Source organism: Halichoeres trimaculatus, unplaced genomic scaffold (genome assembly GCF_033239565.1).
Source record: "Halichoeres trimaculatus isolate MK-OKI-2021-1 unplaced genomic scaffold, fHalTri1.1 fHalTri1_scaffold_22, whole genome shotgun sequence".
NCBI lineage: Eukaryota > Metazoa > Chordata > Actinopteri > Labriformes > Labridae > Halichoeres > Halichoeres trimaculatus.
The window spans coordinates 10,415,275-10,442,760 of NW_027437200.1; the positions used below are offsets into that span (position 1 = coordinate 10,415,275).

General features: G+C 42.9%; 4 protein-coding genes across 9 annotated transcripts in view; 2 read left to right on the forward strand and 2 right to left on the reverse strand.

Annotated features, from left to right (window-relative positions):
• Positions 1-1,395: 1,395 nt before the first annotated feature.
• Positions 1,396-12,341, reverse strand: zfta (zinc finger translocation associated). Of its 4 annotated transcripts, none has more exons than XM_074699412.1 (5): positions 12,254-12,341; positions 8,609-9,118; positions 5,507-5,902; positions 4,917-5,372; positions 1,396-4,834 (listed from the first exon to the last, which is right to left on the reverse strand). In XM_074699412.1, exons 2-5 carry the CDS (start codon positions 9,090-9,092, stop codon positions 4,341-4,343), a joined length of 1,830 nt encoding a protein of 609 aa, XP_074555513.1. In that variant the 5' UTR covers positions 9,093-9,118; positions 12,254-12,341; the 3' UTR covers positions 1,396-4,340. The 4 variants fall into 4 exon arrangements, with proteins under 4 accessions (XP_074555513.1, XP_074555511.1, XP_074555512.1 ...); XM_074699410.1 differs by lacking the exon at positions 12,254-12,341 and adding an exon at positions 9,908-10,389 and having other exon boundaries at positions 5,507-5,899; XM_074699411.1 differs by lacking the exon at positions 12,254-12,341 and adding an exon at positions 9,908-10,388 and having other exon boundaries at positions 5,543-5,902.
• Positions 12,275-23,568, forward strand: LOC141811369 (uncharacterized). Its single transcript, XM_074699404.1, has 7 exons — positions 12,275-12,409; positions 14,365-17,583; positions 19,055-19,732; positions 20,539-20,585; positions 20,675-20,736; positions 20,816-21,133; positions 22,412-23,568. Exons 2-7 carry the CDS (start codon positions 14,563-14,565, stop codon positions 22,426-22,428), a joined length of 4,143 nt encoding a protein of 1,380 aa, XP_074555505.1. The 5' UTR covers positions 12,275-12,409; positions 14,365-14,562; the 3' UTR covers positions 22,429-23,568.
• A 145-nt stretch (positions 23,569-23,713) lies between these two features.
• On the reverse strand, positions 23,714-26,781 carry ecsit (ECSIT signaling integrator). 2 transcript variants are annotated; one of them, XM_074699414.1, is made up of 8 exons: positions 26,683-26,781; positions 26,090-26,282; positions 25,239-25,638; positions 24,927-25,150; positions 24,712-24,769; positions 24,414-24,562; positions 24,227-24,332; positions 23,714-24,153 (listed from the first exon to the last, which is right to left on the reverse strand). In XM_074699414.1, the coding sequence occupies exons 2-8, from the start codon at positions 26,228-26,230 to the stop codon at positions 23,864-23,866; spliced, it is 1,368 nt and encodes a 455-aa protein (XP_074555515.1). In that variant the 5' UTR covers positions 26,231-26,282; positions 26,683-26,781; the 3' UTR covers positions 23,714-23,863. The 2 variants fall into 2 exon arrangements, with proteins under 2 accessions (XP_074555515.1, XP_074555514.1); XM_074699413.1 differs by having other exon boundaries at positions 23,715-24,153; positions 26,090-26,307.
• The window catches only part of eml3 (EMAP like 3), a 48,286-nt gene continuing 47,036 nt past the window's right edge, over positions 26,237-27,486 (forward strand). The window contains exon 1 of one of the 2 annotated variants that reach the window (XM_074699406.1): positions 26,237-26,339. The gene's annotated coding sequence lies outside the window, so the exon portion shown is untranslated. Of the gene's footprint in view, positions 26,340-27,126; positions 27,175-27,486 lie in introns of those variants that run through there. The other variant, XM_074699405.1, reaches the window with a different exon arrangement.

Here is a 27,486-nt window from a genome sequence, read left to right on the forward strand (position 1 = left end):
TTTAATGTCTGTTTTCAGTTACATAACATGATGAAAACTTCATGCATGTAAATATTAAATGAAGTTTTACAAAGTCAGCAGCTTCTACCTGGATTAATATTTTAACACCATGACTCTTTGTTTCAGCACCACAATCCCTCTCAAACTGCTTGAACAGGACAGCTATGGAGGGCTGTGAGGGCCAAAACTGAGAATCTTTTGAAATTATTAATTTTAAGGAAAAAGGTACACATTTTGTGTAAAAATGTTTTATAACTAAATTAATTTTTACATGTCAGCAGCTTCAGAGTGAAATGAGCACTTTCCCAACACTTGTCTCAGCAACAAAATCCACTATCAGTGTTTCCCCCACACTTAGAGGATTGTTGATGCCAAATGTTGGGATAAAAACAGATATTAAAAATTTATATATATATATCTCATTTGTATTTTTTCTGAGTTTGTTTTTATGGGTAAAGTTTCTCAACATCCAAAATATCCAACCAAATCAAACCATCACTTTTTTCCAACAACAAAAAACTTCAAACTCATATTGTTTCAGCTTTTCTTCATAATCAAAAACAGACATCTGAACATTCAACCTTCAACCCTCGTTTCATGTTAATGTATGAAAGTAAAGAGCGGCTGCAGTCAGAGTTGTTCTCTGGTGAGTCGAGTATATTTATTCAAAGATCACTGAGGAGAAAAAACACGTCTCACACGTTCAGAAGTTCAGGTGAGGAAAGGTGAGATTGAAGAAAAACACACAAAACCTCTTCAGAAGCAAACACAGAACACACACACACACACACACACACACACACACACACACACACACACACACACACACACACACACACACATTTTATCTCACTCATTCAACTTTAACTTCATTTTAAATAATTAAGTGCTGTCAGGTCTCTCATGAGTAATTCTCAGAGTTTTATTTTCATATCAGAGCGTCACAGGGATTTTTGTTTTTCCTTTAAGTTTAACTGTCAGAGTACAGCAGAGTAACAGGAGAACTGGAATCCAAATCTAAGGAAATAAAACGGGAGAAAAAACATATTCTTAATGTTATTTGTCTGAAATTATCTGGCTTGATATTCTTGATATAATGTTCTTTGAGTTTTTCTCAAACTGAAAACTACATTTTTTTTTCAGATTTTACACATCTGACACAAAGTCTTTCAACTCTTTAAACTCAAAGTCTCCAAGAATCTTGTTATTTTTATTCTAAATAGAATTAACGTCTTTCTTTAGATTGACTATTTTCAAATGTCATGTAATCATTATTATTTCACTTTCATTTCAAATCAACTACTTATTTACACCAAAAAAAGACTTTTATCTGCAAATATTGAGACTTTTATTGACTATTCTTCTACAATAACTTAAGTATTGTTTCTTTGCGAGCTTTTTAAATTTGTTCCAAACTTTTTTTTTGGTCTTACATAATTCATTTTTAGCCAGGTTACCCACAAATACTCAGAAATATAACTAATTTCCATTTGAATCATGACTTTTCTACTTCGTTGATTACGGGACATTTTTTCTTGAAAACTTTTTAGTATTTTACACTTTTTAAAAAATTTAACACATTTTTTTAAATGAAACAGTAAGAATTTTGCTTTCAAAACAATAGAAATAATTTATCATAAGTGCGTTTTATTAAATACAAACTGGAATTTAACAATCAAAATTATTTGCAACAAACTTTTTTTTTTCAACTTTTACATTTTTTTTTCATTAACATTTTTTTTCTTGTAATTACAGCTTCAAACGATAGAATTAAAAAATTAAATAAGACATCTTTTGATGTTTTGCAATATAAGTTAGAAAAAACATGTAAAAAATTGAAAAAAATAAAATAAAATTTCAATTTCATCGTTTTACTTCCTGCAATATGAAAAGTTGTTTGAATTTGTAACTGAGTTGATTTGAATCCTTAGTTTACTCCTGTTACTCTGATATATCAGAGCGTTACCTTCACTCTCAGCTCACAGGTGTGTGTTCAGTCGTTACCTGTGAGATCACTGATGAAACTGTTGTCGTTGTAAACAGAATCCCTGAGTTACATTTTCCAGGTGAAGAAGCATTGTATGGCAGAGTTTTCTCTCTGGAGTCGCTCTGAGTTAATTTTTTAAACACACGCTGTACAGGGATGGAAATGAAGCCGTACCAAAACTGGAGCAAAGCTCTCAAAGTCCAAGAAGAAGGAGAAGAAGAAAAACATTGTCGTGTTAAAGTAGAAAAACTGGACTGAGATACAAACAGGTTCTGTAGAAACCAGGGTGCATAAAAGTGCTTATACAAAGGAAAAATAATTCATTTTTTCAGATATTTACAGTTTTTGTGCAGTTTTGGTGAGAAGTGAGAGAGAAGAAGAGCCGGAGGATGACGGAGAGATAACATATCTCAGTAAAGTGTAAATGAGTCTTTAAATAAACCAGAGAGAGGAGATGAACTGCACGCTGCATTCATTGTCTTCAGCTTTAACATCCAGCCTCAGTCAGACGCTCAACCCGGTCAGCGCTGACCTCAGACTTTTTTGGGGACAAAGTGCTGTTTGTCTTCAGACATGTTGGAGCTAACTGAGCTACTACTCTGTTCCTAAACTTCCTGAGAGCGTAAGACTCGAGCCCCGGACACACACCCCTCACGTGGAGTTAACAGGTAAACACACACACACATGATAACCAAGAGCCTGATGCTGCTTAAAGAAGAGCTTAAAGAATAAAAGTCCAGACACTTCAGAGGTTTTTATGACCAACAACAAAAAAAAAGTGCAAAAAACAAACTGTGTTTTAAATATGAAGATTACCTGGTGGATTAAGAGAAGAAACTTGCAGTGTTTGTTTACAAAAAAACAAGCTAACGTAAGACAGCTAACTCTCTATCAAGCTAGCTGCCTTGCTTGCTAGCTCACTCACAAGTTTTCCTCCAAGTCAGAAGACAGGTTTGTCAACTTTTACCTCTAGAGATTATTTCTTCATTCACAGATTTCTGCATGAATCCAGAAGGAATTTAAATCAAGATAACTAAAAAAAGGAGTCTAAATCAAACTGGAAACATGTTAGCCACTACCTGCCACATTAGCCCTGAACAACACTGTGATGTTGTAATAAAAGCTGGTTTAATCTTTGTCTGACTGAATTTTAATCTCTTTTTTTCCTCATCTGCAATCTGTGAAATACAGAGTCAAATTTTAGGTGCTATAAGTTTAACTTAATTCACCAAATAGCGAAGTGCGTAATGTGATTAGAGTCCTGCAATTTTGAAAATCTCTAAGGATAAATTTTGTATTCTTATTGTATCTAAAACCATCCCTTTGTTGTTCCTGGAGGGTCAGAAATATTTATGACGGAGTAACAGGATCACATATAGGAAAAAAAATCCTTGAACTGTATAGAATAAGACGTAAAACTTAAAGCAAAGATCACAATAGGAAAATAAGTTGTTGAATTCCTAAAAAAAAAATCCCAATTTTATGCAAAAAGTGTCAATATTTCACGGGTGATGTGGTAAAATATGTCCTCTCACTCTTTGATGTGTCTGGTTTTATTGTGGAGGAATATCAGCAGACCATCCTGCAGTCTGCACGAGAACTAGGATTACAAACATGGAGCGTCATGTGACGTTATACTGTCTTACAGGTTTCATAAATGATTGGATAAATAATCTTTTGACAGCTTCTTATTTTATACTACTGGACTGATGTTGGGTCTAAACTGTAGTTCAGCCTCTCTCCACTAGCTGGAGCTGTATCTCTGCTGCCATCATGCTCTGAAGCTCTACTACCTGGATATAAACAGTCACAGGTGTCATGTTGCAGCATGGCATGGTTTGACAGTGTGTTGATCTATTAATGGAGAAAAAGTTGTTCCTGTGTTTCAAATGAATAGAGATCAATTTTTCCCTTTTTCCTCTTTCTCATAAAATTCTGACTTTAATCTGGTAATGTTACGGCTTTGTTCTTCAAACCTCAGACATCTCCATCCAATTTTTATTTTTCATTGGGCTCAGTCTAAATTAAATGTAGGAGTTATTCTTAAGATTTGGTGAATGAAAGAACAAAAACTGTAGCTTCACTCATTACCACAGATTCCAATGGTGACTGGACTTTTATTCTTAATGCTGATATTTTTGGAAATTTTGGACCTTAGTGTCATATTTAAAATGTGCTTTTGTTCATAAACTGCTTTGAGCAGATTTTTTAGCCAGATAAATAAAGGACTGGGGGGGTACATGCAAAAAGCAAGAGTCCCTTTTTGACAAAAGATGAACTCCCTGTGAGACATAAGTTGGGGGGCTGTTTGTGAGCGGGGGGTGTGAGGAGTACGGACAGACTGAAGCCCTTTCTAAGTGCCTAAGTGTTGTGTGGCGGCGCCCAGCTCGGTGTGTGCATGCTCCTGAGAGGAGAGCAGGTCCTCGGGTTGAATGAAGTGCAGGGCGGTCTGGTTGTAGCTCAGCAGGGCCTGCTGCTTTTCCTCAGGGCTGTAGTCCAGGGAGTGGGGGTGCACCTGCTGGATGTGTCTCTTGATGGTGCTCACCTTCAGCGTGGCCAGCGTGGCTCCACACACCATGCAGATGAGTCCGTGCCTCCGGCTGTCGTAGTCCATCAGGTACTCCATCCTCCAGCGCACCTGGTAGTTCCTGCGCTGGTCTTTCCCGGGGTAATGACCGTGACGGGAGGGCGTGGCCCCACCGCCGCTGTCTCTCACTCGACTCCTACCCCCGCTCACACTCCCCTCCTCCTTCTTTATCGTCTTACTTGTCGTTCTGACGTCAGGTGAGGCGTCCTCCTCCGTCTCTCTGGGGGTGCTCAGAGCGTTGGCTCCGCCCAGATTGATTTCTGATCAGACAGTGACATTAAACAGACATTAGATTAAAAACTCTCTTTACTTCCCTCAGACCCACGTTAAGCTTCATCTCACCGTCCTGAGCGTGTGATCCCTCTGCAGAGTAATCTTTGGTCCAGGCAGCAGCCATGGCCTCCCTCTCCTGCCGGCTCAGGCTGGTGGTTTCCGGATGGTTCTCCTGGATGTGGCGTCTGAAGCTGCTTACCTTGGTTTCGTGGAGAACCTGAGAACACACCATGCAGAACGTCCCCTGACCCGCCGGCCCGTACGCCATCAGGTAGTCGAGGCGGAGCCGCCAGGGGTCGCCCCCTCGCAAACGCCTCTTCCTGGGTGGGCGGGGAGGCGGCGGTCCCTGCTGAGGAGCTCCCACGCCCCCATCCTCCCCGATTAGACATGTGTCCTGAGTTAAAGTGCCGTCAGCCTCCGGGTATGAGTCAGCATGAAGCTGCATCTTCACCTCCTGAGAGAAGAGCTCCGCCCTCACGCTGTCTTTGGTGTCCGGCTCTGATTTGATTGAAATATCTGACTCTTCTGTTTCAGGATGACAAGAAGACAAAGATTAAACAACAACTGCAGCAGCTACAGGCTCTCAGAGGAACTGAGACCTTTAAATATTCTGCAGCTCCACAGTCAGGATGTTCAGAATAATCTACCCGTGCTCTTACTTTTAGTCTCCATGTTTGTTTGTGCTGGGCTCTCACCGTGCGTCTGGGCCCAGGCCTGCAGGATGCAGTGCTTCTCCTCTGAGCTGTAGACCAGGGAGTTGGGGTGTGTGTCCAGCACGTGGCTCTTGATGTGTTCCAGGTGGAGGGAGGGCAGCTCTCCTCCACACACCATGCACAGCAGCCGGCCCGCCTCCGCCTCATACTCCATCAGGAACTCCTGCCTGAACCAGGCGTGCAGCGAGTCATTCAGGTAGCGCTCCAGAGTCTGAGCCGAGGGCCCCGCAAGGTCCTGGTCCTCCTCCTCAGTCTGAGGTGGGGGGGCCTCACCTTCCTCAGACCGAGGAGATGGACTGAGAGGCTGCTGCTCCTGGGGGGTCACTGGGTATGGAGGCTCTGCTGGATTTAACACATTTAAACAGAGAAGTTTACCTCTGAGAGCTTTAAACTGTCTCTTTAAAGGTCCCATATTATGCATAAATCACTTTATTAAGTCTTTTAGTGAAATTTGTGGGTCTTTGTCTTTCCTCCCAGCCCACAAAATGTGATATTTAATGACAAAAGCTGTACTTAGTAGTGCTTGTGAATGTAAAATCCTGACCTTAAACGAGCTGTTTGGAATTTCCGGGGTTTGCCAACGTCAGCAATTCCCATTTTTTGAATAATCAGGAGCAAGTCTGACCTGATTGGTCCACCAGAGCTGATACCCTCGAACCCCCTCCCCGCCCACTCCTCTCCCCGCAGCGGGGAGGGGAGTGTGGCTGTTTTTGGCTTTGAAGCTTTGGAGCTTGTGCATGTTCACAGGCAAAAACAGCCACACTCGAGATGGGATTCCATCATCTTCGGAATAAGACAAGACTAAGAGGCTAGAGTTCATTTATGAGGGAAATGTGCCAGCTGCACTCAGTAAAACAACAGAGGGCTAGAGAATAGACTGGTCCTGGATCCAGGCGCATTACCAACCATCCACCAACAAACCTCAGACCCTGGAAATGTGAGTATTTTAAATGCTGTGTGCTGTGGAGCAGATGTAAGGGCTTTTCCTCAGTGTCCCCCCTGTCTCTGTGTTAGCTTCAGGATGCTAACTTTAGCTGCGGTTAGCCCGTTGTTTTAGCCTGTAATGTTACGGTAAACGAGCTTTACTGTTTTCTAAACATTGTCCACTCGGAGTTCGTGACGCCGCTTTCCATGACATGGAAAAGCAGGGCGGTATCAGCGGTGGCTCATTTACATATGAAGGTCACGCCCACTAAATCAGAGCGTTCTGAACAGAGGGGCTATGAGAGCCTGGAAACAATGCTGCTGTGCTTGATTTATTGGCTTTTTGGACCAAAACATGTTACTACCATTTCATGAAGACATCAATGATCCATATTAAACTGCAGAAAAGGAGCAGAATATGGGACCTTTAATATTTCTGAGTGTGTTAGTTTTGACTCTTAGAAATTTAACAAGGATAAGCTGAATTTTTAATTCATAAGCTTTCTCCAGGACCCATGAGCCTTTAGAGGAACTGAACATCCCCATGTCAGATTTATTATTGTTTTAGCGCTAACACTCCCTGCTTGAGGACAGGTCTCTCCAAGGAATTTGAATTTGAATTTGAAAAAGCATGATCTAAAACTGAATTTAATGTTCTGAAACTGTTTTTCCACTTAAAACTGTATTTAATTTCAACTCTCTTTATTCCTCAAATTCAAAAATACGTATTTCCTTTTCAGTTCAGCGCAGCACAACCATCATCTACGTCAGTGAGGAGAAGTAGAAGAGTAACCCTGCACAGATTCTTAGAAATCCTCATTTGAAAAAACTCATTTACAGTCTGTGGCTGAAGACCAGTGACTTACATTTTGTTTTTCTCGTATACAACATCTTTAACTTTCAAGAAAACATGAATATTCAGTCCCTAGCTTTTAGACATCATGGAAATGGCGCTGTCTTAGCTCACCCCTCTTTGGTAAGAAGTACAGCCACAGACTGTTTCAGAGTTGACATGACACATGAAGAGGATTTTTGAGAATCTGGGCTGAAGTACTCTTCCTCATGGAGGTAAATGACATAATGGGGCTGCACTGAACTGAAATTTAATTTTATATAATTGAAATTGAGGAATATCAAGAGTTGAATAAAGTAACAATTTTAAAGCAAATAAATTCAATTTCAGATCATGATTTCAAATTCAAAATAGTAATAAAATTCAGTTTCTAGTGGCATACATTTCAGCCAATGTTCATGAGTCTGGTTTGTAGTCCTGGAATATCCTTATTGCTTGAGATCTTTCAGGATCTTAGTATTGTTTTTGTTTTGCTTTTTCTGCATGTTGTTGCACAGATAATCCCATCAATAGTTACACGAATATCTGTTCTGTGTTCAAACTTTATATTACAACCATATCAACAGGAAGCTTAAAGTTCCACCTTCTTTTCCATAAACTTGTTCACCGAAGGATGATTTCAGCACGTGTAAGTACATGCACAGTAAACACGGTGAAAACGTGCTTGCAGCAGGGAGCAGACCTGATGAAAGGGTGATACTTAAACACTTCTTTGGAATAATTTTGGGAATATTTAATATAAAAGACATAACATATTATTCTTTGAGGGATCGAAAAAGACAGATTCTTTCACACTTGGATTTAAGAATCCATTTTTATTGTGACCCCACTAAATAATCATTCTCTCTTCCACCTTTCAGGAGAGGAGTTAATCTGTGAGCGCCGTGACTTCTACACCAATATACTTAAATCCATATCTTTTTTTTCGATGAGCATGTGCAAAATAGTAGGTTTAGAATATCAGCAATAGAAGTTATAATGGGTGCTGGACAGAAATGTTGACATTTAAATAAAGTCATTTATACAGTATAACAGTGTGAAGGGATGTGATGAGGATGGAGAAGGTCACAGCTGATAGAAATACCTCAGTGTTCACTGACAGAGCTTTACTTCACCTGTGAGAGCTGAGCGCAGGTGAAGTGACATGACAACAGACTCTGACTCTCCAAATTTAAATAGTCTTCACACACACACACACACACACACACACACACACACACACACACACACACACACACACACACACACACACACACACACACACAGCCCACCTGCAGCGTGCTGCTCTGTCTCCAGCTGCTCCTCCTCTTCCTGAGCCGAGGGTCCCTCTGCAGCGCTGAATGACCTTTGACCCCCGCCCAGACTCAGGTGGCTTTCCCAGCCTGAGCGGATCACCTCCTTATCTGCGTCGCTCCACAGCAGGGAGTCCGGATGCTTCTGTCTGATGTGTCGTTTGATGGTGGACAGCTTCAAGGTGGCGAGCGAGCTGCCACACACCATGCAGATCATCCCGTGTCTCTGGGGGTCGAAGTCCATCAGGTACTCGCTCCTCCAGTACTCGTGGTAGTACCGGCGGTGGTCTCGACCGGGGATGCGGCTCAGGCCTGGGCGTGAGGCCTTCTGGACTGGAGCTTTGCGACTTGATGGGCCTGGCGCTGGGGAGAGGAGCAGTGGATGGTCTTGAACCTCTGTGATGCTCCAGTAGGTGGTACCTGGTAACCTGGAGGGAGTGACCATACCTGGGTCCTCTTCCATGTGACCATTAGCCAGACCATCGCCATCTGAAGAGAGAGAAGAGAGGCGTTAAATATGACATCCTGCTTCTTCTCTGATGAGTCTCAGAGTTAGACCAAAGTCCTCCTGAATTCAACATTTGTTTAGTCATTTCAATCCAGTCTGTGTGAGGGGTAACAGAACTCACAATTTTAAAATCCATCTTGATTCAGGTCTTGAAACAACCAAAACAAAGGCTATCAATGATTTAACACTTCAAGAAAGAAGTAGAAAATAATTTTCAAATGTTTACTCATCTTCAACATTTTCTATTCATTTGAACATAATTTTTATCAGTGTACTTTTCTTTCATTTAAGTATGCATGTATATAACTAATAAGGTCTGGTTTTAAAAGAAAATTGTTATTTCAACCAAGAAACATGAAATAATTACAAGTATAATAAAGAAATATGGTTTCAAGTAGAATATCGAGAAAAAGAATAAAATATCAAAATATATCTAATGAACTATCAAAATTGATCAATGCTTATATTTTTCTTCCTTTTTAAAAAAAATTCCCATATATGATATTGGTCGTTATTTTGAGTTGTTTATTCATGTCTGTGTCCGTCCACTAGGGGGCGTCGCTGGGACCCTCTGCCTGCCTGCCTGCCTGCCTGCGTGCTGTTGAGCCTTTGTTTATAGGAGCCACAGACGGAGGGGCCATGCTGCTCCGGTATTGTCCCTGACACGGATTAACGGGCGGCCTGACAATGGCGTGTCTGTGACAGCGCCGCACACTGACCGCGCGGTGTCAAACAAACAGACAGAATCATCCCGCAGCTCTCCTCTTTACCTCCCGCTTCACTGTCCGCCTGCGTCGCTTCCTCCTCCCCGCTTATTATTAATGAGAGCACCTCCGCCTGCTCCGCACACCGGAGCTCCCCGGGCTCCGCTCCGCCCGGTCCTCCCTCCTCCATCACGGGCCCTGCTGCTGCGCTAATGGCCGCTGCGGTTCCTGCTTCCTTCACGGTACCGCAACGCTGGAGCGGGACATGTCCCCCTCACACCGCACGGCTCCGTGAGACACGCATCTGCCAGGCGAGCCCGTGCTCTCCGATGTCCCCCACGCGCCCCGCACGGGAGCCAAGTTAACTTTTCATAGAATCCCGCAAAAATCACGCAGTCCGGCGGCGCAGAGAGCCCGCTGCTCCGTGCTGCTCAGTGCGGATCATCGCAGGCCTCCTCTCGTGTATTTTAAGGCTCCTGCTTGTCTTCAGGGTGGGGAGCCGGACTAGGGGCCCCTGGGGCTCCTTAAGGGGCTCCTGGGTAAATTTAAAGAGACAGTAGCAGCGTCAACAATGCACGCGCACCGGGGGGCGGGGTGGGGGTGGGGGGTCAGCGCGTTAATACTGATAAGCTGCTGGTCCTAATACTGTTGTTCAGGGATCATGTGATGATGGAGGCTCACACTCCAGCAACGCAGCGGTTAAAAACGCAAGGCGGGTCCAAATATGGGCCCCAACACATCCAGACCACAGAGTTCCGCTGTGAGGAGTCTTTTTTATCTCGTTAACATCGTGTTTAAAACCATGATTGTGCTGGTGTTTGTAGCAGAGCCGGGATTAAATCTGCACAGCACTGATCCAACTGTTCATCATAATCTTTAAATTCAGTCTCTGCTCATAAAAGATCCACAAGAACAAATATGATTCATCACAGAAGACCGTCACACATCACAGCATCTCTGAGTGCAAAATAAAAATAATAAATGTGTAGTAATGTTAAAAGAAAAACATGAAATATCTAAAAGATTCACACTACTAATAACCATGGCTGTATAATACAGCAACTCTGAGTTAATAAAAAAAAAAAAAAGTTTTATAACTTAAAATAAAAAACTCCAACCAAAAGAAATAAATAATAATAATAATTTAAAAAATACAGTTGTTAAAGTTAGAAGTGCAGTAGAGACAGCACAAGCTGCAGAGTGTCCATGTCCATCCTTCCTTTTATTCCTGAATTTAGACTGGGGCTGTTTTATTTTACAAGTCTGACCCATGATTAAGTGAGAAAAATAGAATTTCATCTAAGATTATTGTTTTTTAATCTTAAAAACTCGAAATATTTCATTTTATTTGACACAAATAAAACGTAAACATTGATTTGTGGCACCGTTCTGTTTAGTGTGTTCAAACCTCCTACCGCTAGGTGGCAGTGATGTAATCCATCGGCCGATATCTGACCCTAAAACATGACTGGAACCTTTTTCATGGCTTAAAACAAGGTAACACCTGTCCGTAACTCTTACTAAAACACATTTTCTTTGAAAATATACCAAGTAAATGAAAATATTAATCATTTTCACACACGTAAAATTAACATTACTTTTTTTTAAAATTATTTAAAAGGTTGTATTACAGCTGACTTAACCTACTTTCCCAGACGTCAGGATTATTGTAGCTAGTTATGTCAATTACCGTTATATTCTTACTCTTAACAATACCACACTTTAAAACTGTATCACACTCTTGAGTTGAGGTAAGGTAAAGTTTGGTACCTAAAAATTTATAGGAAAAAGTGTAAAAATGTGGCAAATAAAATGGAAGCTGTTATTTTGGATTAAGTTGATAAAATATAGCCTAATTTAAAGTTTTGCATACCAAGTTTTGCCATGTATTCTTTTTTAAATTATTAGAGCTGTGTGAAATTATTAATTAATTTCCATTTATGCCCTGAAATAATTCAAATTAAATGCAAGAATTGGTGAAAATGAAAAAATCTGGATATATGGGGTTCAGTGCAAAATATCTGTTTTGTTTTAGCAGCTTTTGACCTCCTTACATTGATCTCACCTCATTAGCTCTTCAAAAATCGTTGCTGTTATCTGCTCTACTTCATAACTAAAGTCTGTTTTAAATGAGGTCATGTGTTAAAAAACCAATAGATCTATAGACCTTTGCACGGCTGTGTCAGACTTAACATTAATGCAAACTCCCATGATGTTCATGAGAGCTGTTAGAAAAGCCTCAGCTGATTGGTGGATGGTGGATCTGTCTGCATTGGACTTGTGGTTTTAATTATTCTCAGATGCAGATTTCTTATAATGGGTCTAAAGATAATGAGGGGGGTCGATTTACTGTACACTGTCTCTGAGTGCCCACACACACACAGTCATATGCACACACACACATACACATACACACTGAGCATCCAGGTCCCACATCCTGGTACTTTTCAGCGTTGTCAAGGCAGCCTCAGAGCTCGGCAGCAGGCGGAAAGTATCTGCAGTGTCCTGGCAGAAAGCTGTCCTAAACGTTCACACAAACTGTCCCGGAAAGTTAGCTCTGACTGGAAGGTAACGGCTTTGCATGTTTTTCTTCCGCATGTCTCTCAGCAGGCTGCTTTGCGGGGTTATTTTGCGGGTTTTAGCGGGTTGTGGGACTCAGACAGGCGCGCGTCCGTGTGGACAGGAGCAGGAGATCTTGTCCATTGTGCAGCGCAGAGACACAGCTTTTTCTGATCCATCTGCTCGATTTTCCTCTCCTTTCACACCGTGTTCCGGTAGACCAGCCTCAGCAGGCTCTCTGTGCAGCGTTTGGAGCCAAACGGACGGAATAAAGGATAAAAATGGCTCTCGACAGATATAATGTGTGATAGAAAGGGACAGGTTTAAAGGGACAGTGTCAGCCTGCTTCCTTCCTGCTTCCTGGAGCTTTGTAACGCACAAACACGACGTGCTCTCAGCACCAAACATGGACTAATCTGTCACATTTAAACCCTCTGATGCTGTATTTTAATCTCTGTATCAGTGTGTGATGTCTCAGGTGTGTTCACAGTGTGCTGTGACTCTTCTGACAGAGGGGAATGAGCGCTTTTGAGCGTTTATTGTCTTCATTTAAACCAGTGAAACAGCGTCCCTGAAAATGCTAACATGTGCTTAAGTGGCTTCAGTCGTGATGTTTTCTGTGCTAATAAAGGAAAATCAGAGGGAAAACCCCATGAAAGGCAACAAACGCACAAATTAACTGGGCAAAATGTTAACTGATATTACACAATGAGACGTTTGATGCTAATATAGACATATATGTGATTAAATGTGACACATATGGCAGATTAATCATAGCAGGCAAACAGATGAGAGGAAGAAGACTCACAGCAAAAATAATATGGTGAAGAATGATGTCCAAACGTGAAGTAGTCATTAAAAGTCAGGAAGTACAGTAAAGATGTGAAAGTTAGAAAAAGAAAGCAATTGAGGCCCAAAAGCTAAGATTTTAGTGGAAGTCTAATCAGCAATGTTGCAATGTCACACATAACGTTGAAAGGTCAGGATTAAACTTTAAATGTCCCTAATTATAAGTAAATTTCAGAGTTTCAAAACTTAGGTACAGATTTGTGCAAATCAACTGAATTTGTATAATCACAAATAAGTTAAAAATTCAATTAAAAAAATGCTGCATTAAGACAAAAACAAAACAGCTGTTGAGGATAAAGGAAAAATGATGAGCTGTCAAAATGTTGAAATAAGCAAAGTAAAAAAATTGGGAGATGAATGTTAAACCTGAACCTGTTGAAGTAAACTGATAAAATTAACTGATAAAGAATAAATAACAGTGTAGATGTGCTGAGAAATATATTTGGTCAAATTGTGTAAATATTTGAAAAATGTTGAAATACAGTCACTGACTTTGAAAAATCAGTAAATAAAGAATACATTTCGCACAAGCCATCAATATTTTTTAAAAAATGAAATGTTTCAAGATAGACACAGAAAAACTGGTATGAAGATTTTTATCTAGACAAGTAAAGTAGAGAGTAAAGTTGACAATAACACATGGAGGGAAGATGGTTAACAGAAATGTTTTAAATTTTAATGTCTAATAAATTAATAAAAATTAAAAATGGAGAAAATTTTATTTAAAAAGGAAAAAATGTTTAAATTGCAAATGCAGTTAGCTTTCTGGGGGATAAGGTCAAAATGCAGAGGTTGAAACCTGGAAAATAAAAATGTAATGGATTGAAAATTTTCCTAAGAAATTAAAACGAGTAAAATAAAATATTAAAAACCAAAGAACAATGTTGTTGAAGTAGAATTAATATTGCAGATTAAACAGCTGTTTAAAACGATTACATACATGTACCTGAGACAGGTGACTTCAGGTTTGTTTGAAGCTCACAGAGGTCAGAACATGTTTTCATCATAAGGTTTGTATTTCCTTCACAGAGAGGATCATGGGAAGTTATCTGGGAGCTGTGATCATGTTCACTGTGTTTCTCTCCTCACTAAGATGTTCTCTGTTTGTTTCTCAGGACCCCTGCTGAATGATGTGATGTCTGACAGATCTGGCAGCGGCTCAGCTGAGCTAAAACTATGACAGCTTTGGCACCGAGCAGGAGGACGCCATGTGAGCCAACAGGAGCAGAGATTCAGGATTGAGAGGGATGAGAAGAAAGGAGGGAGACAAACTGTTGGATGAGAACTGATGGGCTGTCCAAGCTGGCGATAGCATGCCAACTGCAAAAGGTAAAGGTGGATCATCGTCTCACCGCTACCGCCCCGCCTCCGAGTTCGATGACGCAACGCTCGCCCAGAAGAGGGAATACTGGAGGACCAAGAAACGGGAGCAGAGGGCTCGACTGTCTGAGCGGAGAGGGAAGCATCAGAGCAGAGGAGAGAAGATCATCCACCCCGACTGCTCCGCTGCTCAGAGTCAGGATGAGACATCCAACGGTGGGAACCCCGGTGAGGACAGCTCAGATAGAGCTGCCGAGGGCCACAAAGAGAGGTGGCTCCAGACTGTGGAGCTTAATAAGGTCTCACCTCAGGTCCCAGCTTCATTTTCCATCTCAGCACGAGTGTCAGGGCGCTACACGAGCACGGTGAAACGCTCAACAGTGGGGGCTGCTGGGTCGCTGCCTAAAGCCGTTACCTCTCCCACAGCCAGCGGCCCCCACATGATCACCCCATCCTCAGTGCCTCCAGCCAGAGTGAGCAGAATAACCAACGGCAGCTCCATGAAAACACCTCAGCCATGTGTGTCTATGCAGGGAGCGCTCCTCCCCAAAACAGAACCCAAGGCACAAGTTGAATCCCACATTCAGCCCAAACCCACGCCCACAAAGGTGACCAGCGGTCAGACTTTTGCGACTCCTCGATCAGCTGAGGGTAAAATGGCAAACTCCACGCCTCAAAGAGGAACGAAGCGTGCCTTGGCCTTCTCAACGAGGACTAAAGGTGTCAGTGATCCCCGTCTTACCTCCACTGAGTCAGAGGAGGAGAGAGCGGCCAAGCGCAGAGAGCTCTGGAGGATCAAGAAGAGAGAGCAGAGAGCAAAGGTGGCTGCTCGGATCGCTAAAGCCAGAGAGAAGATTCAGGGCTCAGAAGGGATGATGCAGAGAGATACAGCACAAAAACCAGGACCGGTGGAAGGAACCGTCCTTCAGCATGTTCAGAGCTGGACGTGTGCGAGGAGAATTGGCCAGAAGCAGAGTCACAACTGGGTCAATTCTTCACTCACATCTGGCAGGAAGGAGAGTAACAAACCACAGGGCAGGGAGGCGAGTTCAGCTCCAGTTAACCTGCAAACAGATCAAGTCAGAGTCCTTCATCCAGCTGGGAACACCATCTCACCTGTGAGGAAGCCTGGGGACTCACAAAGAAAGAATCAAACCTACGTTAATCTTTCCAACATGTCCCGAGGACCCACACGATGTAAAACCCCCAGACAAAGGTTCATCGAAGCCCAGAAGACCTTCATGATCCAGAGGAACATGAGGTGTAAATCTCCAATGCTCTCCTCGTTCATCAGCTCCAGGAACATCCCCAGAATCGACCCCAACGACACACCCGAGCAGATCATCGCCAAACGAAGAGAGTACTGGAGGGTTAAAAAGCGTGAGCAGCGAGCGAAGCTGTCGATGGAGACGAAAGCTCGTCTGAAGGAGAGAGACCTCCTCCTGAGACGAGTCAAACGTTATCAGAAGATCCTGGAGGAGATGAGGAGGGCCAGAGCCCAGGGAGCAGGAAGCACCCTAAACCACGACCCGGGAACCATCGGAGGGTTCATCAAAGAGGATGGCACAGTGACCATCAACATCCCAGCCAATCACAGCGTGGCAGGAGCACTCAAACAGGAAGAAGAACCCACAGCGGTTTCCAAAAGCTGTCCGGTGTTACAGCCTCAGAATCAGACAGACACCAAACTCAGACTCTCTGCTCCTGTTCGAGTGAATCCACCTCAGGTGAAAGTTTGTGTTCCTGTCGCTGGACTCAACAAAACAAAAAGACTGATTTCAATCAGACCCAGAACAGAAAGCACAAACCTCCCCTCATCGATCCGGACTGTCGGTCAGCTCAAACTCACTCATCCTCAGACCTTGAAAGGTGCCTCTGTAGGAGGATCTCCTGCAGCTCTTGGAGGTTGTGTCATGAAAATGGCTGTTTCCAGCAGCGTGGCTCCTCTTTCCTGTCTGGATCCAGGGCTGACAGAGGAGGAGAGGATGGCCAAGAAGAGGGAGTACTGGAGGATCAAGAAGAGAGAGCAGAGAGCGGCGAGGGCGGCCCGGCTGAAGCAGGGACTCTTGCAGGCCAGAGCCATTCAGAGGAGGAAGATCCAGAGACAAGCGAACCCAGTACCACCAAACAGGGGCATCACTAAAACCCCAGAAAACACTCAGACCAGAGAGCCTGACGCCTGTGGGATCAAACAGGAGGCAGCAGCTGACCTAAATCCCCAACCAGAGGAAGCCATCTGCCACCCAGATATCAAACCCCCATCCTCCCCGTCCCCCCCTCCAGCCCCTCAGCAGGATCCTGACCCCGCTCTGAGTGCAGACAGCCAGGCTACCACTCTGCTGGCTGTGGCCTCCATGAAGAAGCTCCTGGAGGAGTCCCTCAGCTCAGTGACGGAGAGTAAAACCACGCAGGCCAACGTGAAGATAGAGGAGGAGACTGCAGAGCCGGAGGTGAAGCCTAACCTGATGCAGCTCTTCTTTGAGAAGGATGAGGTGTCTCCTCTCGCCGCTGATCTCACTCTGGAGATAAAAAGCTGGCAGCCAGACTCTGACACGTCTGCACAGGCCAGCTCCTCCAGCCCTCACCTGAAAAACTCACCTCACACCAGTGACACGCCTCCTCCAGATCCTGCTCCTAACTCCACCAACGAGAACTCATCCCAGACTCTTTCAAACTTCATCTTAAACCCCTCCACGGACACCTTCGACAACCCGTCCTCACCCTGCTTCAAAAAAGAAGTCTGTTCACCTGAGCCGCCAAAGCTGCATCACCTCCCCTTAGATGAGCCAGAACCAGAGCAGAAACCGTGTCTGACACAGGTCCAGAGCATCAATGGGCCTTCAGCACAGAGGGGTCGCAGTGCTGGGTCGGAGCACGGAGGAGGTCTAAGCAGCCTGCAGAGGAAGAGGGAGTACTGGAAGATGATGAAGAGGCAGCAGAGGGCCCGGGTGAAGGCGCGGCAGACGGGGAAGGCGGGGGAACCGAGCTGTCAGCTTCCCCAGAGGAACTACCAGGTGACGCGGGGAGGAATGTGGGAAAGAGGGTAAAGTGTTGATAGCAGACTACAAAACAAAAATCACCATCAGATCAGATCAAACACATCTGTATGGTTGAGGCAGAAAACACAGGCTTAAAATAAATACTTAGGTTTGATATTAGTCATGAAAAGCGCTGTCATATGACCAAAGTTTTAAACTTTTGGAGTAACTTAGTACGTCATGGAGTTTGGATTTTAAATCTAATTTAACCAAGAAAAAGCCATTTTGATTATGTAGCAATGTTTAGGAGTGTGATTCTCTCCTATCAGAGTAAGCACTTGTGATGTGATTGCATCTGTATCCTTGGCTCAAACTCAAACTGCTTCAGTGATGAACGGTGATGCCTTGGGCCTGGCTGCTCGCTATATGAGCATGTGACTAAACCATTTGGCCGAGCTGGGTTTTATTAAATTGAAATGTGCAAAGAGGTGTTGTTATTTCACATCATGATGCAGCAGGAAAACGCTCCTGCAGCTGAACTGCAGCGCTGTAATGACTCATGATTAGCACCATCATATTCTTATCAGACTTAACACTGAGAGCTGTGGGGAGTGGAGACATGCAGCAGAGGGTCACAGTCAGGGGGTTGAACCAGCGACCTGCTGAGACATGGAGTTTGGTTTCTGTAACGGCGCGGGTGCTTGTACTAAGCGGCTAAACTGACATCCTTTTTTGGAACTCTGGAACGCAATTCAGAGTGCATTAATAGAAATGCATCATGAAGGAAACAAACATTGAAACATGAAATATAAATAATAATAAATCACAGCTTTCCTTTAGGCTGATGGATCCTCTGAACCTGTAACTGCTCTTTCATCTCTGAACATCCTCCTTATCCCTCAGACACATGTACTTTGCATTATCTTCATGACCTGTTTACTTTTATCAAGAGCTGCCACTCATTACCCTCCAGGTTTAGCTTTATCCCCTCAGCAGCTTCATTTTTAAATAGATGTAGATTGTTTTTTAGTCTTCCTACAGCCCTGTTTTGTTCCTTCTCCTCTGTCTCCTCCCTCTTTTCTAACCACAGTTTTGCACAGTCATTATTTTCCTTTAAACTTCCTGTTGTTCCTTTGGCGTTTTTTTTATTTATTAAACAAAACAATGATAATAGTAATAAGAATACGATGAGTATGAGGAATGAAAAAACTTAAAATGAGTTAAATTATCAGTAGTTTAATAAACCTTATTCTGCTTCTCTTTCCTCTTTGTTGAGGGTAAATTTGTGGAGCATTTTCAGAATTTCTTTCCACTCAGCTCTGTCCTCTCTCCAGCTGAAACCTGAATCATCACCCACAATCCTCAGTCTGACACCTGACACTGGACCTGCAGAGGTCTGGAGCAGAGTTTGGACCAGGGGCCTCTCAGAGTTATGAACCAGACAGGTTTTTCTCTCTGCTGATTTAATCTTTAAAGTTAAAATCATCTCTTTGTTTTGTTCTTCCAGGCTCCAGGTCTCATCATCAAATCTGCTAAAGGTCTGAATCCTCCTCTGAAACCAGCCCCCCAGCTCAGATCCTCTGGAGCCTCTCTGACCGCAGTGACTAGTATCCCCACAGTCCTGGTGGTCAGCCCTGCAGCGAGCCACCCTGAGCGCTCTCCTGACACGCTGCAGGTCAAACCACCCGTCAACAGAATCCCTGGTCCAGAACACAAACACATCCGGCCCTCAGAGACTGGATCAGACTCAACCAGAGCCTCAGAGAGTCAGAAACCATCAGGATCAGGAAGCTGGGTTTTAAGAGGCACAGATGTAGACTCACCACCCTCCCTCCAGACCCTGAAACCGCCTGAGAACCCGCTCGCCAGCATCAACTTGCACCCCATTGAACCCCCTACTCAGACCCCAACCCTCAGCCTCATTAGAGTCCCCTGTGCCCCCATCCAGACCCCCACACACATCACCCCCAGCCCCCCAAAGCTGGCCCCACTCAGCACCATGGTCCCCCCTAAGCCCATCCCCGGAGAGTCTGAGGAGGACTTCCTGAGGAGGAAGAGGGAGTACTGGAGGGTCAAAAAGAAAGAGCAGAGAGCGAGGAAGGCCATCAGGGAGAGAGGAGCTGCACCAAGGAGGTCCTCCAACACCTGGAGGCCGATCCTACCCGCACAGGAACTGCACACACAGGTAATTAAGATAAAAACAGAGAACACACCAAACCATCAAAAGATAAACACACAGATTCCTCACACCTGAGCATGAGAAAGTCGACCTCAAGACTCACCAACAGAGGGCGCTGTGGGATAGATTTCTCTACTAAGTACTTATCCTTTAATTACTTTACCTTAATATTCCCCTCAAATGCTGATAAAAGAGCAAAATGATGAAAATATTTGTTGCCCTGCTTCTAACTTGTCTCCTGGATGTTTAAAATGCTTAATTCTGATTGGTCCATTCACTAACATGGAAAACACCAGAGACAAACTGATCATATCACATCAAATTAATCCACAGAAAAGAGCTCAGAGGGTTTAACTTCTGTTTGTACATTACACATCATTCACCCCTGAAGAAAACAATCATAAAGACTACTACAGTAAAGAAAAATGACTGCAAAAAGATTTTAATACTAGAACTCACAAAAAAAACAGGACAACACAATGTCAAACAGAGGACAAAGAGATTAAAAATAACAACAGACCACCCACAACGACGATATGACAACTATGAAACACAAAAGAAGCAGAAAGAGTTTTTTTTACAGCTGCAAGGAGACGAAAAAGTCCACACAGTGAAATAAAACAACCACATGGATGACAACGGAGACACAGCATGACAACAGTTCTTTCCACCAGCAATCACAAATAATCATAAAATGCCTGAAAACTGAACAAAAACAAACTATAAATGGAGGCGTTGTGAATAGAAAGATGCTTAAAAACAAGGAAGAGTCCCAGTCTTCAGCAGTTTTCCTCTCTGACTCCTCTCTGCAGGACTCTGATCAGTGGGTGAACCCTAAGGAGTCTGAACATCTGATGAGGTGAGAAACCATTGTTTTTCAGACACAGTGACTGTTTGTTTCTTCCTGCTGGATGTAAACAGATAATAAATGTTTGTGTTTCTCTAAAGTCATCCCCCAGACGCTGACCCTTCATCCTTTGAGTTCCCAAACTACACCGCGCCAATCGAAGGTGAGGCCTCAGCTGTTTTTTATCAAATGCATGTCACAGAGGAAACATTATTTATCTGTCTCTTTTTCATCTGTCTCAGATGAGTCAGACCTCCTGTTCCTGGACTACGAGAACCTGAACGGAGAGGACGGTCCAGTCTCAGACGCCATGTGGAGGAGCCGTTACCTGATGGACTTTGACCCTCTGAACCAGCTGCTGGTGTGCATGGTGTGTGGAGAGCAGCAGTACTCCCACAGTCTGGAGGGGGTGAGGGCCCACATCGATGAGGCCCACCCCGACACCCTGAACCTGGACCCTGCAGAGCACCAGAGGATCCTGGAGGCCTGGGATGAACAGGTGTCACAGAGAGAGCGCTTCTTCACCAGCCAGCTGCAGAGGAACAGTGAGGCCATGACAGGTACGAGTCCACCGGGACAGCTACAAGTGTAAAGCTACATCAGAAGTTTTTATGGGTTTAAACAACTTCCAGACACAAGCATTTCTAATTGATTGGTCCATTACGTCAGCAGGCTGCACTGGGGTGCAACAGTTAGCACTGCAGCCTCACAGCAAGAAGGTCACCGGTTCAATTCCCAGCTTGGCCTGTGGGCCTTTCTGTGTGGGATTGCATGTTCTCCCAGTGCATGCGTGGGTTCTCTGGCTTCCTTCCACAGTCCAAAAACAAAAAACATGCTCATCAGGTTAATAGGTCACTCTTAATTGTCCCTAGGTATAAGTGTGTGCGCACTCAATGATAGCTGGGATAGGCTCCAGCCACCCACGACCCTGAACAGGATAAGAAAATGAATGAATGAATGAATTTCTTCAGCTTGCAACAGAAAAACGGGCTGTTACAGCTTAAAGTCACCCCCCCCCCCCCCCCCCCCCCCCCAAAAAAAAAAACAAAAAAAACAAAAAAAACAAAAAACAAAGTGTGACTCCAAAAAATGTCTGCTGTCCCTGAAATGCTCAGATTGTTATTGAGTCTTATTTTTCCCCTTCCATTAAATTTGAAAAAGCAAACACAGAAAAAAAGCCACAAAACACCAAAACAACTCTTATTGAAATAGTTTAAAGGTTTTAATCTAAAACTACAGAATGCAAAAAGAGCAAAGTTTTGGATTAGATTAGTTTAGATTGTTTTAGATGAAGTAAAACACAGACAGCACACAGCAAACGCGCACTGAGCGCTTGCAGCTGACACACAGCTAATGTGATACAAAGCAGATATGCAGCTAACATGCTTTTTTTCTGACAAATACTGAGAAATTATTGAATATTTTGTAATTTTTCCTCCTGCATTATTACTCACCTCTCAGTTCCTGTGCTCTGTTAAAACACGGTCCAAAGATGTTTATACACATACCTTCCTCTAAATCAGATGGCCACAGAGACATGCTGGGCTCATTTAGGCTTTCATAAAGATGTTATAAAATAATAATAATAATAATTATTATTATTATTATTATTATTAAAGTTGTTGTTTGTTCTTTTTATTTTGAGCCTTGTTGGGAGGAGAGGACAGTGTAAAGGAAACAATCTGTGATGGGCAACTTTATTTATTTTTTTAATTTCTAATGATTAACATCCTGACACATGAGTAGAAAAATAATGTCCATACCTGTGATGCATATCTTAGTTTGTTGTTTTCAGTGAAAGACTTTAATATGTTGAACCTGTCTGAATATGTTTCCAGAAGCACACAGAGACTGAAGATCAGAGGAGACGTCAACAGGACTCATCTGAAGACCACAGACCAGGAAACAACTCCTTCACTTTATTTTTATTTATAACTTATTTATTGATCAGTTTGTTAAAAATCTAAACAGACTGTTCTGTACATTAACTTTCAGCCTGAAAGCAGCTTTACCTCATTTCTTACCAGGGCTGTACTGTGGGTTTAAAAACATCAGCAGGACGCTGCCTCACTTTTTGGATCATGTTTCAAATATCTAAAGGGATTACAGCTTCTTTGACCCAACATTTTGATAAACATGTGGATGATCTTACTTTTCAGATTGAATATTTTAATAGCTCTTTCTATTTGTACATTTAATCCTCAACAGCTAAAGGTGTTTTGATTTCAGTGTCTCACAGGCTTTAATTTAAACCATAGAAACACTCTGAAAGCACATTTTCATACCAGACTAAAACCCTTTCTTCAGACAGGCTCTAAAGTAAACTGTGAGAGTTAAAGTGTGAGACTGAACGGTGCAGCACTGACGCAGCTGATGTTTACCATAAACTGCACATGAAGCCCCGTAATCAGCCTGTCTAAAGAATCCAAAGTGTGTCAAACACTCTGTGGATAATGTTTTTCTGTATAAAGTTTTCTCCTCTGCTGGTATGTTGCTGCTTTCAGGTCCAGACTTTTGTAGTTTCTGACCTTTTGCATGGAGGTCCAGACCTGTCCCCCATGTTTTCTACGAGGCTGATCCCCCTCAGACACCTTTTTTACAGCTGGTATCAGTTTGTGCACTGTAAATACACTAAAGTGGTGATGAGATGCCAAACGTTTCTTTTTGGACTGTGCTGTTAGACACTTTATTTATTATTTATTGATCTGATAATGTTCAGATCTGTAGATAGCTCCATGTTAGCTCTTCATCTGTGAGTGTTTCTCATCCAAAGGGAGATTTCCTGCATGAACTGTAGAAAAAAAAGACAATGATCAGCCGTGTATCAGAGGCGATGCATTCCCATGATTTTTGTACATTTTTATTCTGAGATGCAGAAATAATCTTATGTTTGAGCACAAAGCTGTGGAGAGTCTGCCTGCAGCTCAGTTAACCTCTGAGAATGTAACTCTGACATGTTTACCAGGTTAAAGGGAATGTTTTGATGCCTTTTCAGTAATAAAACTTTTCTACCTTTGGCCTCAGGCTTTCCTTCTTTCAGACTTTGGAAAGATCTCAATGTAAAGAGCTTAGAGTCACATTTTTCCAGATAGCCATCATCATGACCACAGTATCGAACTCAAACCCTCCTGAAATGTGGAAACAAACTCCTGGACAGAGAACACACAGATTTAAAATGAAGTTTATTGGATGACCTCGCTCCTCTTCATACTCCTTCCTCTCTGGTTTAAAGGAGCTGCTCCTCACTCTCTTATTTACAGATTCATTATTCTACATGATGCACAGACAGTTCACTGCTTCATTCCCTGACTCCTCCTCCTCGGCTCTTCCTCTGCAGCCACCTCTCCCTCTTCTTCAGTCTGTCCCTCTTCTTTCTGAGTCTCTGGATCTGGTCTCTGGTAGTCTTTGGACTCTGATTCCTCGCCCTTCTGTAGCTCTTTAGGACCGGCCCCCAGACGGAAAAGTGTAGGGACCTGGCCCAAGATAGGGTTGTTCTCCTGGAGTCCAGAAATCCACTGGTTCAGGGTGGACTGGTCCCCCTGGCTGGTCATACATATGGCGTAGACCGGACCCTCGTACACTGAAACACACAGCAGCGCCGTCACACACTGAAAATATGAAACCATCAAACCTGAATCTGACAGCTTTCATACCCTCCTCCACATTGAATTCCTCTTCATCCCCAAAGTCTCGATCCAGGTCCAGGTCCAGCTGCAGAGGATAGTCAAAACACCTCTCTGGATCATACGGTTCCTCTACCTGCAGACACAAACACCTGATGAGTCTCAGCAGCTGACAATCATCGGATGTAAAGGATTTCAAAAGGCAGTGACGTCTCACCCTCTCCTCGACAGGTATGGGATCCGCTCTCAGGATGTAATAATAAACACATTTCTTCCTCAGCCACAGAGGGAACGGACCCTCCACAAACACCGGCCGACTCGGGTTGTGTTTGGACAGAAGCTCCATCTGAGCTGGGCTCTGGGTCCCTGCAGCAACACAGGGAAGACAGGAAACAAATAAAATGACATCAACTTCCCCTCTGTGTGTGTTTGGATATCATCTTGATATTATTCTGGTTTCTTTGTGTCAGAAAAGCTGCCCCAACTGCTGTTAGGGAGTCAGAACACTTTCCTACCCACTATATGTGGCTGTGTGATCTCCTCTCCGCTCTCTGTGATGTCTGTGCATGGCAGCTACAGGAAGAGAAAAAAAAGACATTTATTAAGCAAAGACATAATTCTAACTCATAAAAATGTATTTCAGTATAAATTCATAAAAAGATTTTTTTTAAAAGATTAAAGTTTTAATTCATTTCCTTTCCGATCTCCTGTTGTACCTCTGCATTTGTACCTGGTAGACGGTGATCTGTGCATCCTTGTCGTTTGCAATGCGGTTCAGACTGAAGCGAGCCAGGTCCACAGGGTCTTCAGGCAGCTGGTGGGGGACCGGGTATGGGTTGAGGTTTTTGAACTTTGGGAACCAGTACATGAGACGCTGGTACTTCCTCACAGGGTGACTCTTTTCTCCAAAGATCTGCACTAGCAGGACTTTGGTCTCCACGTTGGGTAAGAGCCCTGAAAACACAAACATTTACAAACTTATCTTTCTTCACCCAAAAGCTTTCATGGATTCCAGGACATGAGAGTGGAGGAAGATGCCCACCATAGTTCTCCATCTGCTCCAGGACCTGCACGCCACACTCCTGCTGTCGTGGGTAGTGGTTAAACATCCTCTGGATGAAGTTACGAGGTACGAAGACCTCTTTGGGGAAAACATCCAGCAGCTTGTTGTAGACAACGAGGTCTCGCTCCACGCCAAACTCAGGCATCTTCTTCAGAGCGGCGTAGATGAACTCCACATGACCACGCCGTCTGATGTCAGCCTTAATGAAGACATTAATCACTTTGTTGAAGGTGGCCTTGGATTTAGCGCCTTCAGGGATCTGTTCAAACAAGCTGTCCAGAGTGACCAGAGATTGGTCCTTTTTTTCATCCTCCTTTTTAAAGAACTCCACTGGAGGAGTCTTTGGACATGCAGTGCTGCCATGGAAATGCCTCAACACCTACAAGAGAGATTAGACTTTGTTAATTTGGAGTTTTGCAATTAAAAAACAAGAAAATCAATAAGAAATTTTCCATTGGGGTAAGAAAAATGTACATGTCGGGAGACCTGAAATAACAATGTTTCTTACAAGAAACCAAACATGTACATTTTGGTACTTTTTTGATATATTAGATAAGACATTTTTACTTGTCAGGTAAATTTGGCTCATATTAAGTCTGATACGATGATTCATGAAAAGAAATGTGAAAAAAATACTTGTTTTCTTTCAGTTTTTGCAGGGTTATATATATCTTGGTGTCTGCATGTCTAAAACATGATCATTTGGATCAAATTTTATTGTAAGGAGCCACACTTGAAATAATACACCTTTAATGACTCAGAGATGACTTGTTTTCAAAGTCTTAAGAGAACTGTAACAGTTAAAATAGAGCAGTAAAACTGATGTTTACCTGATGCTGGGTGTTGTGTAGCACAGTGGGCTGACTGGAGGAGGCTGACTGAAGCAGAGCAGCAGACTGGGCAGCAGGTCTGAGTGACTGACCCAGCAGTCTCAGACTGTTCAGCTGCAGCAGACAGCGGGCACACCTCATGGTAGAGACATCACAGAGACACCCAGATGACAGAGCTGTGGATGGCGAACAGCTGCGACAGGAAACACAGAATAAACCTGACGAGTAAATGCAAAATCAATAACATATGGTGAGTAAATTCTACCACAACAGAGAGTTTTCTTGACTGTAATAACAGTGTAAAGACACTTCAACTTTAGGCAATTTTCGGTAAACCCAACACTAGACTGTCTTTTTTTTATTCTTAAAAATACGTAAGTTAACTTCCAACACAAATAACATTGATCTTAGAGTAACTAAAAATAAAAAATATAGTAATTCTATGTGAAGTTTGTTCTGTCGGGGTCATTTCAGGGCACATAATAATGCTTTCTAATGGTACGTCATCCTTTAATACTGTCATTGTGTAACATGGAGCTCATAACAACAGAAACGTAAACATAAATACTTTATATGTCTATTTTATGACGTACCTTATAGGTTAAAAAAACCCACGGAGTTAAAATTCTCCTTCACAAATCTCTCTCCGTGGACGCATCCATGTTGGAAAGCCGACTGTACATCCGGGTCCTTCAGTTGTTAACCTCCCCTGTATTAGCAGAAACATTGGCCTAAAAAGCAGTTCCGCGTCTGACTCTCCAGCACAGATAAGTAACACTAATTTGGTGCAGTTTAAATGTATTCTTGTTACACTTTCAGACAACCCAAACGTCATTTTATCGTTGTGCTTTAAATTTTACTAGACTTGGAGTCATACTTAGGCGTCAAATGATCTGGGGGTGATAGAGGAGCACTTACAAAGTGTTGTAACGGTAAACATTAAAAAAATCTGTGAATAGAATAATACATCATTAGAAAATTAATATCCAGTGGTTAGGGATTATGTTTTGCTTGGTTTGTAGTCTAAGTATTCCTGCATTACCCAACCCCATCGCATGGCAGCGACAAATACTTAGCAAAAACAGGTAATGCTTCTTCTGTTGACGGGCGCGGAGCAAAAAAAAAAAAAAGTCTTGTTTACAAGTTTCAGGTGAACGTTAAAAGTATGCTCTAGAAATTATTTTAATTAGAGACTTTGAGTGTAAGAAAGCAACAGAATATGATTTTTGGCATTCATGAAGCATTATTATTATGGCATGCCTTTTACCCGCGAAAAGGTACAAGTTAGTCGCTACGATACACAAGACTTCCGGTTTGAATTTTTATTTTTATATTTTTTAAGTGATTACTGCTCGTATTTTTTTTATTTCAATCTATTTTTCATTTTTTTTAATTAA